Source organism: Erithacus rubecula, assembly GCF_903797595.1.
Source record: "Erithacus rubecula genome assembly, chromosome: 2".
Classification (NCBI taxonomy): Eukaryota; Metazoa; Chordata; class Aves; order Passeriformes; family Muscicapidae; genus Erithacus; species Erithacus rubecula.
This window is the reverse complement of record NC_136685.1, coordinates 62,153,949-62,173,467: the sequence shown is the minus strand read 5'-3', so window position 1 is coordinate 62,173,467 and position 19,519 is coordinate 62,153,949. Positions and strand designations below refer to the sequence as shown.

Genomic DNA, 19,519 nt, shown 5'->3' with positions numbered 1-19,519 from the left:
GGGGAAGTAGGGTCACATTAGAGTTAGGGATACATGCATATGTATGTGTATATATACCTAATGCAGAGTCAGAAAAGAGGAGATGAAGAACATGCAGAGACTGACAAGGAAGGATTGTCCTGTGCTCAGTGCAGAAGATTGAGACAAATTAAGTTCATTGTGTCTCACTCACCTCCAATGTTGGCTTTGTACTGATGCATCTTAAAGGGTTGTGCAAGCACCATACACTAGATACAGTGAGACAGACTGAATCAGCAGAGACTCAGTCCCCTTGTGTGAGGCAAATGGCAGCTGTGCAATTTCAGCACAAAATCAGAGGGGAGCAAATTCAGAGGGTCTTGCCCTTTTCCTGCTTGGCTCCACAGGCTGTCTTTCTGTGAAAAGTGTTGATAGACTTGAGGTTTTGGCTAATGTTAGGCGTTTCAAAAGTAGTCAGTGGCAATTGCTCTATTACTACTTATGGTTTTAAACGTGTGTCTTTTGTAGTTTAATGGGAAAGAGAGGGTGGAGAAATCTTGTGGGCAAAGCTGTGGAAATAGAGGGAAATTTTCTTAAGTGTCACGTTAAAGAGTTGAAAGCAAATTTTGATTTAATGGCACGACTAAACCCCTCTGCATTCATTTTCCATTATGTTGTCCAACTTAACTGTTGGTTGTAAAAAAAAGCAGAGATAATTAGTGTTTGAACTGTGGTAATGTAGAAACCAGGACCTGAACTGCAGGTAGAAAATGCTGTTGAACTGCTGAGGCCCTGCATTAGAGAACTCACTGTCTGCTCAGAACAAACAAAACACAGAAGTGGAAAACTGATGCATGGAAAGAAAACAGGTTTGTTCCATAAGAAACCAGGAAATGAGCTCAGGGCTTATGATTATCATCCTGCATGTTATTTCCAAACATGCTCTCTCTTTCTCAGAAACAAAAAATACTTATGCCAAATTATTGAACATTAAATAATTTTTAAAAAAAGTTCAATTTGTTCTATTCCACTTTGGAATGAGCAGCATTTTTTTCCATTAATATTTACGTCATTATACCAATTTTTATTTTAACTAAATTAGTTATATATAATATATCAAATTTTAAGTAATGGCTATGCTAGATTTACATTGATTGTAGTATCAACTGTTTTCTGCTTGCCAAAATAAGAGTGCCTTAGCCGAAAATGAGAATGACACCTTGTGGCTCAGTCATTCTAACCCATTATGGGTGTTTACTTGCATATAACTTCTTGAAGAACTTGTAGAACAAATAATAAAAAGTTAATTTAAGATATCCTTTAACAAATATTATTGCTGGGTGAGAAATGAGAATGCAGAACAGTAAGGCAGACTTGGTTGAATAAATGCTCAATGATTACCTCAGCTTTCTGTTTTTCAGCTGCAAACCTTCACTGGTGGATTAAAGTCCAATTGTATTCTCACAGTAGAAGAATTTAAAGAATTGTCAATGTTTAAATCACAAATTCATTTAATAAAATAAGATGTAAATGTTTGAAAGAATTCCGTTTGAAAATACATAGGCAAATACAAAAGGGTCTCTGAAAGAATATATCTAGAATGTTATTACAGTTAAGAAAATGTAATTTATATTTGGGATGAATTGGGGTTTTGATGTATTCATGAGAGAAAAAAATCCTTATCTTTGGGGAATAACAAGAGTAGTAGCTTCACCTATTGCACTATGCATAGAGATTTGAATTTTATACCTCTTTTTGGCATTTGTCTTAGATAAAACAGACCTTTTGTGCTTTTTCTTTTAAACAAAATGAAAGTCTAATGACTTGGAATTGGGAGTGTAGATGTCTTAGAAGTTTATTAATGCTTTTTTAGTAGCTGAGAGTATCTGAAGATTAGAATCAAAAATTTTTGAATTGAATAAGTAATAATGTTCTTTTATTTATGCTGTAATGTATTTGGGAGAGGGATGGGAGTAGCATGACAGTAGGATATTATGTTCAAGGTTGCCATGGTAATGCAACCTACTACCTGTTGCTAAGACTGTGCTGTAGCTGTTATTACTTTTATTACAGCTCTTAACATTGCTGTATGTATCCTTTAGTTTTTAAGGTGTTTGTTACAATTCAGTTTCGTTTTTAGGAAAACCAGTAAGTTTTTCCACTTGCCAGCAGGGCTCTACAGTAATAGCAGTGATAGTGCAAGTAACCTGATTCTGATGTGGCTTCTGTCCTCTAATGCAGGGAAATATACAAGCTGTCAAACCATTTAGGAAGACAAGATTATCAAGACAGTGCAGTGCCTTATCTATATTAATATCCACTTTTCCTGTAAAGTCAGTGGTCAGTGTTTGGAGACAGAAATGCCCCACCAATAGCACCATACAAAACTCAAGATACAAACAGGTGGTTCCTAGCATCAGAACTTGGAATGGTTATATCCACGTTACTAAGAGGATCCTGTCTGCTTTGGAGTGTCACAGGACCTCTGTTACTGCTCCAGCCCTGCTGAGCAGCAGCAGTATGGTAAGCCTGAAGTCAGCCAGAGTGCTTCCATTTGGGATCGCAGCCGTGAAACTCTCAAAATACCATCAGTCATATGCAGCTGTTCTCCTAGGCTTTCCTTTTCCTCTCTTACTAGTGACTTCAGCCCCTCTAGATAGGAGATGGCTTGCTCTTTGCAATACAGCAAAGTCAAGATGGTTGTCTAAACCATGCCTTTCAAGTATGGAGGTGGTGATAAATGACTTCTGTCTTCTGCCCTTTAAATGCTGTATTTATACAGGTCTCTATTCTCTCTTGTTGGATTCTTTTTTTCAAGGCCTGTGTCCTGATTTTTGTTCAATAACTCCCTATCCTTTCCTGCTAGACAGAAACACTTGTCTATCTTTGTCTCTGCATGTGAAAGCCATTGGCTGAATTTTGCAAAATTTGTTCTGGCAAGCTTCTTCCTATATCTGAATCTCCCATGTTTTCAAAAGGAAAAGAAGTTCCTACCTAAGCAGGCTGTGCAAATTGCCTGTTCTTATGCTCCGTCTCTGTGTCCTGTGGTTTATGTAAACTTTTATATAAACTTTTGTATTTCATCTAGAAAGTACTGAAAGGTAAGCAGATATCATTCAGTAGAATCAAAGAGATAAGTTACTGTGTTCTTTCCAGAGATGTACTCCAATGGTGTTGCATAACAAGTGCTGTTTTTTGTTTAACTGAGCTGTGGGATAATATTACACTGTACGAGTGTACACAGTAGGTACGTGTTTTGAGGGTGTGCCTACATTGGTGTGAACTAAAGGTGTATGTGTCTGTTCTGTTTGTTAGCAAATACTCACAGGGATAATCACATTCAAAGTCATATTCACAGGTAAGGAGTTTGGTGTGGTCCCAGTTTTCTGAATACAATCCTGGTGGGTGAGGTCTTGGATTCTTCCCTCCTCATGTCTGCTCATAATCCTGACACCCAATTTAGGAAAAGAAGGGTCTTAGACTCCATCTCCATCAAAGTGAGAAACATGGGTCTTTGAAAATCTCTTTAAGCATTAGTCACTGGGCGGAGGCACCTACTTCTCTCCACTCATTTAGACCTACGAGTGTGTGAAATACGTTTGACCTTAAGGCAATAATTCGTGGCCCATTATCACAATTAAAAAAAAAAAAAAAAACAAAACAAACAAAAACTGAAGGAATTGCCAGTGCAATATAATACATTGACATTTTGGGAATCTACCTTTGTTAGTTTACACAGTGGGGAGTTTATGCCTGTCCAGTCGGTTCTGGCCACTTTTTCAGTCAGATGTTAGAGTTGCAGGCTCTACATTTGCTCATGGAAGAACAAACAGGTCTGTGAAGAGGGTGCTGCTTCAATATCTGAGTTTCTCATGACTGCTGTTATCTGGTTCTCTATGGCAGTTTTCTCATCCTCTTAGTTTTCACTTGTCTGCAAGAGCTTTTTTCAAAGTCTGCAAGAAATATGCCTCAAGATGTGTCAGTTCAGTCTTTTCACCAGAGTCACTGGTGTCATATGATATGGTTAAAGAGAGAGTTTTTAAATGTCTGTAAAACAACTTAACAATTTAACTTGCTTATTTGTCAGAATGGACAATGGCTGTTAAAGGTATGCCTGTGGATCCTAGGGTCTTCCTCTATATCCAGGTAAGACATGCCTGGAGAATTCCAGCATTGAGAAGGGTTTTATGAACAGATTGCCAACTTTTCTTTCTTGCATTTTACTGATTGGCACAAGAAGTGGTGATAATAGTGTTTGGGAGGTTAAGATACAGCTGCGGTGTGGATTTTGGTCTGTAAAGGAGGGCAGAAATTAAAGCTGGCAGGTACAGTAAAGCAGCCCCAATAGTTCTTGTTGAACATAAGAACCACCATTCACTTCAAAATACTAAGTAAACAGGATGCATGAAATGTCTCATCTGCAGCTAGTAAAGGAATTTTTAATAGTTGAACTATAAGTAATTGACTGGTAATAAAAACAATTTATTCACAGGGTAGGACCACTACAAGGGAAATCAGGTGATTTTCTATGTAAAAAACTTTTACAAAATTGAATTGCAGTTTTTAAATCATCATTTTATCCTCTTTTTGTGAAAAGGGAGTACCAGCAATTACTCTCCTTTAGAGCATTTTGAAACAAATCTGCAGAATACACAGGATGAAATCAATACTTATGAATTCATTAGGACTACTAGCAGAAATAGTAGAACCATGCAGCATACAACATGGAAAACCTTATATTTTGGAATGTTTACATGCTTAAAAATTCAATGCTTACAAATGAATGAAGTGAGGTAGCTTCTCCAGTTTCTCCTGCTGCAAAGGGCAGCCATCCTGAGTCTGTAAATCAGTGTAAATCAGTCTCTCTGTGTCTGTTCAGAGGAAATGGATTTTTTTTAGAAGAACTGATGCACATGAGAAATCTTTATAAAATGCCTTCTACAAAAAAGAATTTACAGTAACATTTATAGCACTAATACAACAGAATGAAAATAATCCAAACCAGCATAAACAAGCATTAGATCTCTTCAAATAAAAATACAATTCCAGTAATTCTGGTACTCACTTTTAATCTAACTTTTCATTTGAGTTTGCTACTTTTACAGAGCAACACTTACCTCTTTTAGAAAGCTTTCCACTAAAACCAGATTGATGCCTAAAACATTACCAGGTCCTCTTCCTTCAGGTCAGAAATCCCAAGCCTTTTCATAACTGAAATATTGGAAACGCCATGGGCTCCATGGAGTCCATAAGAGGCCGTACTACTGCTGCTTGGTTTTCTGTGAAAAGTTGTCAGCCACTGCAGTATGTACCCTGAGCAGTCAACTTGAGAAACACTGGAATGAAGATTGTAAGAAAGCTTGATTGGAATAAATACTTGTAACCTCTTGTGGATTTGCTGTGGTATTCCCGATTTACCACATGGAGCTGTGTTCTAAATAAAGTCAATAATCTGGTGGTTCATCCTAATTTAGGCTGGATGAAACTACTCTGTTGTTTTGTTACATCTATGGCCCTATTTACTCTCCCAATTTGTTGTGCTTGCTCAGTGAAATTGAATCTCACGCTGTTTCAGGCAAGTCTTGTAGAAGTTGTTTTCCTCAGTGCAGATGGCTCTTTCCTCCAGATTTGAAAGGCAGTTAAGAGCTGCCTCATTTTTTTCTTAACCCTTCTGAGCCATCTTGAAGTGCCCTTGATGCTATGGCTGCAGTAGTGCCATGGTTCTTGGTTCCTGTAGCTGATTTTCTTGGGCCTGTGATGCATGTCAGTCACAGCTCTGGCTCCTTATATAGGTTGCTTTGATTTGTTTGGTTTGTGTTCTTGTCTGTTTTAACAAGGATAGAATAAAATTCAAGAGCACAGCAGCCTTTGTGAGATGTCCCTGCTGGAACCTCTTGTGGCAGCTTGGTACCAGTGAGGATGAAGCCCCTGGTGTTTTCAGCTGCACATGTTCCAGCCTTGCATCTTCAGCCCTAAGCAGTCAAGGAGAACCTGTACACTGACCATTTCCCTTCACCCTGCTTGTTTCATTTGGGAATACAATGAGCTGTCAAAATTTCCTGTCTTCTTACCACAGAATTCCTTCCTTTTGCTCTAAAAAGGATTATTTATCTAAAACTGCTAATTGCATAAATTGTCAGAATGACTGCTTAGCTTGATTTTTAAGGTGGAGACAGAGATGATGGACTGGTCACCAGAGATGGTCAGTGGTAAAGGTATGGTGGCCTGATGAACGTCAGCCTCAAAGTCATTTGCCAAAGCAAAAAAATAAAATTGAGTATGTTGCCATGAACAGCCCTTGCCTCTTGGAAATCAAAATCCATGTGATAAGTTGTATATTTGGTGCAATCCTTGTTCTTAGTCTATCTGTTGAATGTACTTAGCTGTAATTAAAAGTAATAGAGAAGTATATAAGTATTTTCCAAATATGTGAGCCAAGAAAAAGTGGAGGAATGGAGGTGCGGTTGTTTTAGCCCACCGCCACTTCCTAACTATTTCTCTAATGATGTAGAGAGAGACTAAGAGGCACCTGGTGAAGTATTTTGAAATAATAAATTCATGAGGTAGAGTTACTTGATAACATCTTTGACTCATCAGAAACTTGCCTTCCCTCAGGAAAAAGTTAATAATCATATAAGAATATAAAGATTTTAGTGGCTTTTCTTAAGTCAGCAGGGATGCAAATCTATTCTGCATACAGATTCCTGTAGTGCTAGAGATATCCCAAAATTATATTGTCTGTAAAAAATGTAAAATTACACAAATAGCCAATCATCACTAATTTGTCATGACTTCAGTTCCTGGGCTTTGCTAGTTCAATAAAACTCATTCACATTTCTTACTAGTTGCATACGTAGCTCTATTGCTTTAGCTCTTTTTGCTGAAATAGCTTTGAATAGAGTACATAGGCATCTCATTTGGCTGTTCTGTAGCTCTGTATGAGACAGCAGCACCATGGGAGGAAGCTGAACTACCAGGATCATCCAGGTAACTGGGCTACAGAGCAGTTGGGACAAAAAAAGTGACAGCAGTGGTGAACTTAACTTAAAATAGCTGTAGCTGTTAATACCCAGTATCTCCCAGCATTGTGTTATCCTCAAGTATCAGTAGTGCTCTTCTATGTCAAGATCATCAATAAAAATTCTTTAGGACCCTTCCCAGCATAAATTTTCTAAATATCATGAAGTTCATGAAGTAATTGTTCCCAAGCAAAGGTTTCCTTTTAATGCACGGTGGTATCTTCTTACTTTTAGTCTTCAGTTCTTGTACTCATCTCTTGCCTTCTCTTATATGTTTAACGAGGTTCATACAGTTGAATTGCACTAAGTGTTGCTTTCTTTTTCTTTTGTCTAATAGTTAGATATTTTGAGGTAATTGAGTGTCTTGTATGCTCTACTTTTGGTAAGCCCACCTTGTTTTTTCTTCAGTGTTACAGTTGTCTACCTACCTTTAGTGTTCTCTTCCTCAAAATTTCGGGTCATACTCTTGAGAGCAGAGTTTAGCAATCTTTTTGATACATGACTGCATATGATTTTCTCTTCCTCTAGTACTATGGTACCTCTTTTGATTTGATAGATGTATTATTTATTCCTAGAAAGGATATCAATCTTGCTGTTTTTATAGTATTGTAGGCTTTGGATGTTTTTTCATATTTTTGGCGTCTGAATTTCTCTCTTTTTTTTTTTAGTCTCTGCTCATATAGTCACAAGTGACATGTTTGTCAGTATGTAATTCAGAGGATTAACAGATTCCTGTTAATTCATTGGTGCCTGCAGAAAAACAAAAGCGTCGGTCAAGGCATGCTCTGAATTCACACCCGTTCTTAATTTGCTGATGCCTGTATTAGTAGCAGGCTCAAGCCTGCCTGATTTTTTTGAGTTTATATAATGTGCACCATGCACTTGCCATTCTTACTCTTAGTGCACATGTGAGCCAATCTGATGGGGTTACCTGTGGCAGAGAGCAATTCTTTTAAGTCTGGGTGCTTCTTTATGGGCTCTGGCTTGTGGGTGCTGATGAATCTTGCGTCGGTGTTTTACAAACTCTCCAGCTATTTGCTCCACCCTTCTGCTCTTCAACGCAAGGATAGCAGGGGGATGGGTTCATATACCTTCATTGCCAGAATTACATGGAGTGTAATTTTAAGCTGCTGATGAAGGTAGACCCACGGCTTTACTGTGCCTTTGAAGTGGAACAGCTGAAGAGCAGGTAGAGGTTTGCACCTCCCGCCCCTGCTATCAGGAGGGGTAAGTGGGGTCAACAGCAGCTTGAGTTGTTTTGGACTGGTTCCTTAGGGTGGCTGGCAAGCAGGAGCCGAGAACAGGGAACATGTGTTCTGTCTCTGGGAACAAAAAAGCAACGTGAAAGTAAGGGTGAGAGAACCTAGATTTATATTTATAATCAAAAGTGACTGTGTTTGAAATATTCTTAATTTGCCTGCGCTCTCTTGTGTCTTTCGTATCTCTAAGGACCCCTAGAGGGCACGGAAGTTTTTCTCCACCTCAAATATTTACCTTAATAATTCTACTTGGCTTTCTTCCCTTCAACATAATTGTAAGCACGTTTTAAGTGAACATTAGATAGGAAAAAAAAAATAGCATTTAACTAGGTCCTTCTTTTATGCTACAAGTAGTTTTCTTGTTTTAAATCACAAACAGTAGAAGCTAGCACTAGCAGCCAAATTCTGAAATTACTGTTGTTTAGATTAGTCGGATGCTATAGTTGTATCCCAGAGGAAATGTAGTTCAGACTAACTAAAAATTCATACTTTAGTGCAAACTTTGAGAGGACTACAATGTCAGCTGTGTAAGGATGTGCAGTGGGTGTGCTTTCAAAACTGTGGTCTCTGTTTCTATAGAGGAGGAATTAGTATGGTGAAGAACTAGAGTACTCTAACTAGAACCTCAAAATCTCCAAACTTCATCTTATTTAAGAATTTTTAATATTTTGGCCTCGTTAATTGCCTGTAAAGAAACAATTACATTGCACTACAAGATACTTAAAATTACGGGAACAGAAAAATTACATCTGTTTTACCACTACTTCCTGTCTACTCGGACAGAGGTTTTGGAGCTCTTACTCATCCTGAGGAGCATTTGTCTCCTTAAATTGGTTTTGCCTATATCATCAATATTACATGATAAGTCAGGAACTAGTGCACAGCAATACTAATTCTTAGTATTGTGTTGGCACATGATCATCTTCAAAAGCACATACTAACGCTCCAGAGTAATGCTTATCTGAGAACATCAGGTTTTCAATTACATAAAACAGCTGCAGTGTTCGAGGAGAAGGCTTGCATTTTCCAGAGTGCTCAAAGAGCAGAAGGTAAAACAAAAACAAACAAACCACCCACCCAAGTGTAAAAACATCTTCATACATTTTGGGGGGAATTTTTACTCTACTATTCTGAGACCGGTCCCACAGCTGTGGAGGTCAGTCCAGGCCTGGGACCTTTGCATGTGAAGCCATGACAGTCAGAGTCCTACCTGTTCTTGCTTGAGAAAAAAAAAAACAAAAACAGATGTCTGCATTTTCTATGGAATAATGAGAGTCTGCTTGCTAGGCAAGAAGTTGTTCAATAGGATAATGTTGTGGTTTAATTTCAGCCAGCAATGGAGGGTTTTTTGTGTCTTTACTCTGATAAGAAGATCAGCTATACTGCTTTACCCAGTTACCAGGGATGTCATGGGAGATGATTTTTTGGACCTTAGTTTTCCCACTGGAGGAGTGTAATGTCGTCACTGTATTAAAAAATAGATCTACATCAAAACAGCAGAGAAAGGCAGCTGCCCCTTCTAATGTCTCTGGGGATTTTGTGTTTTGCAGGAGATGCACGGGTGAGAGGTCAGACAGGGGTTGTCTCCGAGCGCCGTGGCTCCTACCCATTTATAGACTTGCGTCTTCTTAACAGTAAGTGCAACCCTTCTTTCAAGTCTGTATTTAAATAAAAACAAATAAAAGTCTCTATTGAAAGTATATGAAGCAAACTATCTCATCTCATACATATCTGTAACTCAGCTGTCTTCACACAGTCACCATTAATTCCATTATTTCCACTCAGTGTCTGGCTGTGAAATATTTTGATTGTATGAATAGTTCATAATGCTCAATCTGTCAAATGTAAATGCAGTAGGGCCATGGGGTGTGCTAGGGAAGGACAGGGGCAGTTCAGAATTAAAATGATAAACCTCTGTGTCCTTTAGCCTCTTAGACAACAGTTGGAACAGATTTATGTGAAGCTGTTATCCGGTCATATAGAATTGGCACAGAAGGGGAGCATGTGACAGCACTGACCAGTGGCTTACAATAACATTAATTTTTCCAACAATTAGAACCCAATCCAAAGCCCCATGGAGTCTTCTCATTGACGTCAATGGATTTTGGGTCAGGCCAGCAGTGAACATCTGTTAAAAATAATCTTAACCTCATTTTGATTGAAGTTATTTTGCCACTGTTGTAAATAAAGGACAGCAAACCTAAAAAGGAAAAGAAAAAACAAACTGAGATCCTGTTGGTTTTTTTTCACCTTATGGACTCTCTACACTGATGAGAACCTGTTAGTGAGTGTGTAAAAAATAAAAAAAAAAAAAAAAACAATGACCACTTAGTCTTGGGCCCTGTAGCACTCAGCCTGGATGTGGTGTTAACTTCAGTGCTCAGACACAGGCAGATCTCGATGTGTCCTTTTGTATTGCACAAGCAACCTTTGAAAAAACTCACTGTATTCAGTTACTCACTGTCTTCATCAAAACAGACTGGAACTCCAACAGTTTCAGTGTTGACACTGTTATGCTTCTAGCGACTGTGCTTTTCATCAAAGAGCAATTGTCAAACCAAAGTTTGAATTCTCCTCTTTGTACCTCCTTGTCCAGGTGCCTGGGGAAGGGGGAGAGAGGAGGAAGCAGGGAGTGAGTGGAGCGGGGAGGAAGCAAAGCGGGAAGGCTGGCTAGGAGTCAGGAGTAAAGAGGAGCTGGGGAGGGGAGGGCTTGGGATCTGATCGGCTGCATTCACCCACACTGGCAGAGTTACTACCACACAGCAACGTGCTGCTGTCAGTCTTGCTGATTAAAAGTGTTTTCTGTGTTGTAAGTCCATTGAAGAACTTGCTGTGGCTGAGGTAGAAAGACATACGGGGTGAGATGGCTCCATCAGTTTTCCCAGGACAAAGGGAATAGCTTCCAGGTTGAGCAGAGTTTTGAGGACAATTTAGTTCTGACTTGCTAATGAAAAGCGTGAAGAAAAATCAGGTGTAGGCTAGCTGGAAATAGTATTGGTCATGCATGCCCTTATAAAGACTGAGAGAAAATAAGGCACTTGTTATTAATGAAGTAGAAATGGATATATATTCATATTCAAATGTGACTAAATTAATGATTTCTTTTTTATTTTGAATACATACATGTTATGTAAAATTCCATTCTTATGGTTTTCCTTCTCCATGGGTACAGAAGCTGAAAAGTTTTTTAGAATCAGAAAGAAGAACAAAAGTATGGTTTTAGGTTTTTTTTCTGGCAATAGGTTTTTCTTTCACTTTTAGCCCCTGTAGATGAGTCCTGCCATCTTCCAGATCCTGCCAGTTTCTGGGAAATGCTGGTGCTGTCTGTGGGCTGTGTCAGGAGACATCCATGACAAGGGAGGCTCTGGTGAATACTCGGCCCTTGATCATGCAGGGAGCAGGGTACTCCACAACCCCTCTAAAAATAACAGCTGAACCTAAGAAGTGGTGTCTCCTAGTGTGTGTACCTCTGGTCCAACAGGGTGGGGCACCTGGGCTTCATGCTCCCCTGTTCTCTGTCACAGAGACCTCCAGCTTACACCTTTTACTGCTTTTCCATAATCTGAAATAAGTCAGTATGGCTGATCATGATCTCTGTAAAGGAAAGCAGTGATCCTGATTTTTTTATTTCCCATGGTTTTCAGGTTTTTATATATTTGCCATTTTCTCTCTAAGGAGTAGCGTTGCCATAATTTTTCGGTGCAAAATGAAGTGAGATTTTTAAGTACTTTACTGATTTCGTAGCTGGCAAGTGCATTGGGCTCATTTGGTGACCTACAACTAAATTAAGATGCTCTGTGTCAGAGCATGCAGATGTGTTTTGCGAGGAGATAAACAAGCTTTTTGAATGTTTGTTCATCTACATCTGCCTGTTAAATCCATTTCTGCTGTGCAGAAGTAGCAAAAAACATAAGCACATAAGCAGCAAAAAAAAATGGTACTGCACATTCTATCAAAAATAAATATATATAAATATCACTACTGCACACTTTATTGGAAAGTACCCAACTAATACTTGCAGTAAAATTTTGTCTCCATGTTGCATTTGTTTGGGGGGCAGTAACTGGAAGGCATCAGTTGTATACTGAAAGATGTTAGAGTGAGGGAGGGAAGAGGCAGAGGGAATTTTATAGTAAATATCCTCAGAGGTCATAAACAAATGCAGCATAAACATTACTCCAGCCTCTCACTAACAAACTGAGCTTAAATAACGATTGTTCCATCTCGCATCTGAAATACAGTACCAGCCTTGTTTTAAAATAAGGGATAACACTGAAGCTTATTCTTGAATAGGGTTGACATCCATTTTGTAAATTCACATGTAAAAAAAAAAATACAGGGCATTGATATTTAATGTCAGACTAAAGGTTACTAACATGTAACTTTTTTTTAGTGTACTTGCAGGTTCAGTCAAGTTAGCCTGTTAAGGATTAACGCTGACTAAACCATATCTTCTGTTTCTTCTGGAGTCCTACAGTAAATGTGTAACTTAAGACACCATGAAGTCCTTTTGGATAGAAAAACTTCCTGCACTCTGAAAATGGGATCTTCTGTAGCCCTAATCAAAGCCAACTGGATTAATGTTGGCTTCTTGCTGTTTGAGTCTGTGATGCCATCCACTCATTCCTCCAGTGACTCTCGGCAGTGTATGGAATGTTAATGTTACTTCACCCTGTCTTTGCCAGGCTGTCGGGAGCATGAGGATTTTTCAGAATCCTGTCTGGGGAGATGCAGGGCTTTAGTGTCTTCCTGTCTTTTCTCTGCCTAGTTGCAAGCTTTCCTAGGCAAAGTTACACTGGTGGATTTGGGGACTCTTAAGATAACTCTGGAATACCAAATCGAGTGTAATATACCCCTGTGTCACTGAGAGCTCCTTGGTTGTGTTTTCTGGGGAGTGAATGTTTGTCCCAGCCCCTAGAGTTAGTCCTGCAGCTTGTGGAGACCTGTGTGACTTACCAGCCTCATGACAGACCTGAGGCTCCACCTTCACTGGGAGGCTTAATGAACTAGTATCAGACTTTACAAACTCCTAAAATAAGAGATACAAATTTTGCACAGCACTATAGGTTTATAGGAAAATAGGGTGAGAGTTTTCTTTTTAAATAATTCCAAACAAAGCCTCACAAATTTTAGGAAATTTTCACTCTGACCTGGGTAGCTCAAGCTTGAAACTGAACTTGGTGCAGGTTGAAATTGATGTTGGCAGCTCATTGACACTTCTGCATTTCAGTCGTTTAAATGAACCTTACCATATTTATAGGACAGAAAAGGAGTTAAACTGAATATTTAGATGGTAATAATTTAAAATTTGGAACACTTCTGCTGTGAAAATTAATCCAGTTTTCCTTTTAGCAGAGTATAGTTTGGATTTGAAGAATAAAGGAGCATAGCTATGGTAAGCAATAATTTAGTTCACTGATTCACAAAGTTGGTCAATGAGTCATTGAAGCAGATCCCACCAGTGACTAATATGCATTTATTTAAATGGATTTCATTATCTCATTATAAGTTTTTTTGTGAGTGTGACAGTACACTTCTTCATTGCCTTCACTCAAAGTTTGAGGGAATTCCTTGTGATAAATCTGGATTTGTAGGTAAACATGCAGTAGTAAGCAAGAAGACCTCACCCTACTGCAATTATGTTACATACTTTGTTTCACTGCCAGGTTCAATCAAGTAGAGTAACAAAATAACATAGTTTACAGCTGAGATAAGTAACTTGTTATTTACAAACATGCTTGTCAAGCAAGTCAGAAGACAACGAGGTTCTTAAGACTTCAATTCTCCAGTTCCCGTCTTGTTTATGCTAAGCTTTTATCTGGATTAAATTTTGGCTTGCAAATGACAAAATTATTAGCCTTTAATTGACTAAATTTAATTCACTTCTTCAGTATTCACTTCAGTACTTATATTTGTGACCTGCAAATTGGAGTCTCTGTACCCAAATGGTGTTACCCAGAGAGATATCTGTTTTCTTACACCTTGCCCAACAGGAACACAGAGTGGGTTCTGAGAATATGTAAAATGTCAAAACATGTCTGTAGACATTCCAAAGGTATGTCTCTGTATTACTTAGGATCTTGATGTTGTCATGCAAGCAGAAGTTGAGTCCCAAAGAACCCCACCTGCTTCAAGCTTAGCTTGGAAAATGAACTTATTACAGATTCTATAATTTTTACTCCAGATGATGATAAATGGTAATATTAGGTAACGTTCTGTCTCTGTCCTTGATTCGCTGTCTGATCTGACTCAAGCAAAATACTCTGGTTTTCAGTTTGTTTGCAAATAAAGTGAATTCATCACATACTTTGCAGGCATGTGATGAATTAGGTATTGGAGAAATGAAACGTGTTGTCAGGATTAGTGAGGGAAGATATGAAGTCATGAAAATGTCTCCATCTCAAAGAACCAAAGTCTGTGGACATTTGAATATGTGGTTTCTGCCTGTCTACAGAAGGGTCTGTTGCAAAATTTACATTCATTTTTGGGTTTGGATATTGAACACTCCAGGGCTTTCAGGTAGGGCCCGTCTCCAGGGAAAATAAAACTAAACCACAGCCACCAACCCAAAACTGAACCATCAAGTAACCCGAACCCAACTGAGTGAGGTTAAAAAGAGTTTGGTTAAGTGCCTTGTTGTGTTGCCTTTGGCTAGAAAAAGAAGTGGGAGTGAGAGATGTCTTTTAGATATTTCTGACCTAGGTTAAATTAGGACACTAAAAGTCTTGTGAGGAAGTTTCAAGGGCTGATTGGATTACTCAGATCCCAGCCCAGCCTGTGGAGATGAGTCCAAAGTTCCAGATGGTTTTTAAATTAGAAAGGGAGAAATCTTAAGAGATCTGCATTATTTCTACATAATATCTCTCCTAGTTCCTCATGGATAAGCCCATCCAAAAGACACTCATCAACATCCCTAAGACACATAGGCCTTTTAATCCAGTTTGCTTGTTTGAATGGGATGAACATTTCTAGAACTGGTCTGCCTGTGGCCTTGCTATCAGTTACGTATTCAAGGAAGAGAACTTGGAATCCTCTTAATATGTCAGCACAGAGATAGTTCTCTTTTCCGTTAACTCCTCACTATATAAAAAAATTCTTCCTGTCATTGGAAGTTGATACAGTTCACCCTTCTCATCAAATAATAGCTAGGGGGTTTTTTTTGGAGGAAGAGTTTGCATTTTTGCATTTTTCCAAGTGTTATTATATGCAAAATTTAATAACAGAGTTTGTTTGAAAAGTGTAATCTACTTCCTGACATTCATGCTCCTTGCTTAACTTTAATGCCACATTTGCAGAAGAATGAAAGCCAGAATGTAAAACTGATAGATGCACATGCCCTCATATGCTAACAAAATGCATCGTTTTGGGTTATGATTGCTTCAGGAGATCTCAAAACAAACAAAAGCAAGCAAAACAAGCAAAAAACCTACATGTGCTTCACACACAAAGGCTTGGGGAGCACTGACCTGGTTACACACATTTGTAACTTATTCTTTTATTACAGACTTGTGATTCAGTTAACTGAAGATGTCCCTTTAAAAGTTGCCAAATGATGCGTGACCCATTCTGCTGCCCCACCTTCTTTTCCTTGATTAGAAAAGGGAAAGGATGTATTGAAGATAACACTGAGGATACTTTCCAAATGACCAGAGGAAAAGAAAGAACAAGGAGAACGGATCATTAAAATGATAAATGAAAGTTGGGTTTGCTGTTATTACAGGTTATGTTGTTTTTTTCTCAAGGGGAGTGAAGGAGGAGGGGATGCATTGTTTCCTGTTGGAGAAACTGTAATCAGCTATAGAACATTTACAGTTTTAGGAAGAAAAGGTCTTGACTGCTGTACAAAGACTGAAGTGGCAAAGCAAAGGTTCATAATGAAATGGTAATGAGATTGTGACAAAACAGTAAATAACATTTCCTAAGAACTTGGAGGAAGCTTAATAACAAGATGCCAAAATGTTTGCTTGCATTAAAATGAGTGATAGCCCAAATTAAGCCTTCTATATGTGATAAAAACCACATCTAAATTAATCTTAAATTTGGATTAAATCTATTCCTCTTCTAACCAGCTGTCAAGCCAGTAACCAGTGCAGAAAATTGTAGGACCAGAGACAAATTGTTTCCCAGAGTCCTTGCAGTTTGCAGACTCTCCTGCAGACCTTAAATTGCAGGACTCACCCTCTCACCTTATCTTCCAGATACCCCAGCACTTTCCCACCAGTCCTGCCTGGCTCTTCAGGCATACAGTGGCTGTGTATGAAATGCCTTTGCACCCTCGGAAGAGGGGAAAGGGTATTTAAATTGTATGAGTCAAAGGCAGCTGCTTGAGGACCTGATTTATTCTGCTTCCTTTAGGAAAGAGTAGGAAAAAAACATTTCCCTTTTCTGAATCAATTCACTTTTAAAAATTAATAAACCCTTTTTTATCCACTCATACTGCTGGGTGACCTGTTTTTATTGTATGCTGAGATGCAATATAATAACAAAAGCCAGTACTGTGAAGAAAACTCAGAGGCTTTATTTGAATGCGTAACACAGTTTGTTTACTTTGAAAGAACAGTAACAATGTAATGAATGTCTGGTGCAGAGTTAAGTACATCCTTGTCCCAATTTGATTTATGTGATCATTTCTGGATGTTAACTCGACCATTGTTAGCATAACCTCCATCATTTTTATATTCATGCTGCCTGTGGGCACGTGCTAGCGCAGCAGTGTGGAAGAAATGTGAAATAAAACTGGTACCAGTTCCTAGTGCAGGAAAAGTCTTTTCCTGAAATAACAGAGGTTGGTGTGTAGTGAGCCATAGATCAATTTAAGGCGAGAAGATCAGTGTAACTGGAGGAGCTGTGTTGGGAGAAAGAAGGCAGCCATTGATTCTGCAGCTTATGAACCTCTTGAGGGCCACGTGCGGTAATGCAGACATCATCCATGGTCTGCTGGTGTGTGTGTGCATGATGTGGCTGTCAAATTACCTGAAGAAAAATGCAGCCACTTCACTTGCCTGCTAAAACACAAGGGATATTCTGCAAGCTCTGCCTGCCTGGGCTTTTGAAGGCAGAAATTTAGCTTTGTGAGGAATGCTTGTACGAACACGTCTGTAAACATGTATGTAATTCATACAAGATGTCTGTATAATCCATACAATAACTTTGTTCAGCGTACAAAGGAGGGTTTCTGCCTCGCCCCTGTGCTAGGCAGTAACTCCATAGCATGAGAATAGGCATCTTTAAGAGATGGAGGTTTTTTAGGTAAGCAAAACATTCAGAAGTTGCCACAATGAGTAAAGTTAAACAGAGTTCCCGAGGGAGGTTTTATGGGTATAAACAAAAGACATTCTTGTTTGTCTTTCACATTCATTTCAGAATTGCACATAATTACTAAATCCTTCCCATGTGAGCTTTGCAGATCATAGTCTTTAACCAGATGCTTATGCTTTAGCATATGTTTTAGTATCCATAGTTCCATGTAACATATGTTTTGGCATCCATAGAACAACAGCTGAAGTTCAGGGATATTTGGAGTAATATTTTTGATTCATTTACTTTGTAATTAAATTTCACCTGAAGGCACTGTATTACTTGCATCATGTGTCATCATCAAAATTTTGTATTTACAGTTGTCAATAAAGAAGTAGTATGTTCAGCATTTTACTGTAAGTAAACATAACCCTTAATTTCATCTTAAAACTGCATCTTGATTTTGTGTCAGCTGGTGGATACCATGTGCTGGGAATGGCCCTTTGCTTTTGGGAGATTCAGATGCAACCACTGAGCTGAGGGCAGAATTTAAGTGATGCATCACTTTTGGATGCATCACTTTTTGCTCTTTTTTTCTAATTGACTTTTTTTTCTCAACTTCATGTAGTTGTGCTTTTTTTGTTGTTGTTGTTTGACACCGATCTTGGAAGGGGAAAGAGAAAATGCTGGTGAGATACTTGTTTGGGGTGTGTTGTGCTCAGAGAAGGACAGTGTCTTAGTCCAGTTTTATAGAAGACACCCTCATAATAAAGTACATTATTGTGGATGCCACAGTAATCTGAGATGGATCATAGCAATCAGCTGATAAGTCCTGTGATTCAAAGGCAGATCAGTTATTACTGAAATGACCCAAAGGATGTGATTTTAATGTGATATTCTTTTAAGTTGACATCTTAAGAGTTTGTATGTGGTTAGCCTGCAGTGCTGGATTCAGGCTGTTCTGTCAAGAGCCCAGTTTTGAAAATACATTTGCTACAATTCTTTATCAGTATTGTGAATTTCTTCACTTATGAATGAAAATACAGAAACAACAGATTATTTGTATAATCTTTTTTTGTGTGATATATTAGAATACAGGGCTCACCTGAAGCAAGTCAGGTTCAGGGGCACTGTCTGCTGATGACTAAATTTGAATTGAGACCCATGACAACCATACAGAGCAATGAGCAGCAAGCTTGATGGTTCAATTCAGAAAATATGCTTCATAATAAGAAGCTACTTGTTTCCATCTGATGTTTGTGCTTTGGCAAGTGTTATTTATGCTACTGAAATGATCTGGTAATCCAAAGGATAAAATAACCACTTCTTCATAATCCAATGTACAGCTGCTTGTTGGGACTCAGGCCAATACTTCACCTTCAGATCATCCACAGCAACTCTATGTGTGAGTTTTAAAGACAGTTTAAGACAGTGTAGGTGGTGATTTCAGCCATGTGTCTTTAACTGCAAAAACAGATAGTAGCTTAGATAAAAATTAGTGGCAGCAACTTCTAATTTTTAATGTAAAAAAGGGTAGTTTTTGTACTTCAAAATTTAAACTTGCTACCTGAAAGTAGTGACAGTTTGTGGGCTAAGATGGAAATAGTAAAGTTGGAAAGCTGGGAAACAGCTAACACAAGAAGTTTAAAAAGTGAATTTATTTTAAGAGTGTTTTGTTATCCAGGAATTAAACTGAATGCCTGCCATTTCATAGCAGCCCTATATAAATGAAAAGAAATAAGAAAACATGTCTACTGGTTCCTCCATGGTTTGCTGCCACTGGGTAGCTGTTCACACCTACATTAGTCACTCCTTCAACAGGCCATGAAATTGTTCCAGCTTCTAAAATGTGTGAGAAAATCAAAGCAGGTGCTGGCACATCATAAATGAAAACCTGACCTTCAGGCTGGTACAGTAGTAGTGTTGTTACTCTTTGCATTCTGGAAACCACATGGCTTGTCAAGTTGCAATGAAGTTATTTTGTGCTTTTATATTATTAAAACTCAGTGAGTTCTTTAGACTGTGCATAAGAACCATGAGGCTTAC

At 38.5% G+C, this 19,519-nt stretch overlaps 1 protein-coding gene across 3 annotated transcripts in view; it reads left to right on the top strand.

Annotated features, from left to right (window-relative positions):
* PDE7B (phosphodiesterase 7B) overlaps nucleotides 1-19,519 on the top strand; it is a 165,140-nt gene that overhangs the window by 120,843 nt on the left and 24,778 nt on the right. For all 3 annotated transcript variants that reach the window (XM_079299224.1, XM_079299223.1, XM_079299222.1), the window contains one exon: nucleotides 9,787-9,870. In XM_079299224.1, the coding sequence (XP_079155350.1) occupies nucleotides 9,787-9,870 (84 nt within the window). The remainder of the gene's footprint in view (nucleotides 1-9,786; nucleotides 9,871-19,519) is intronic.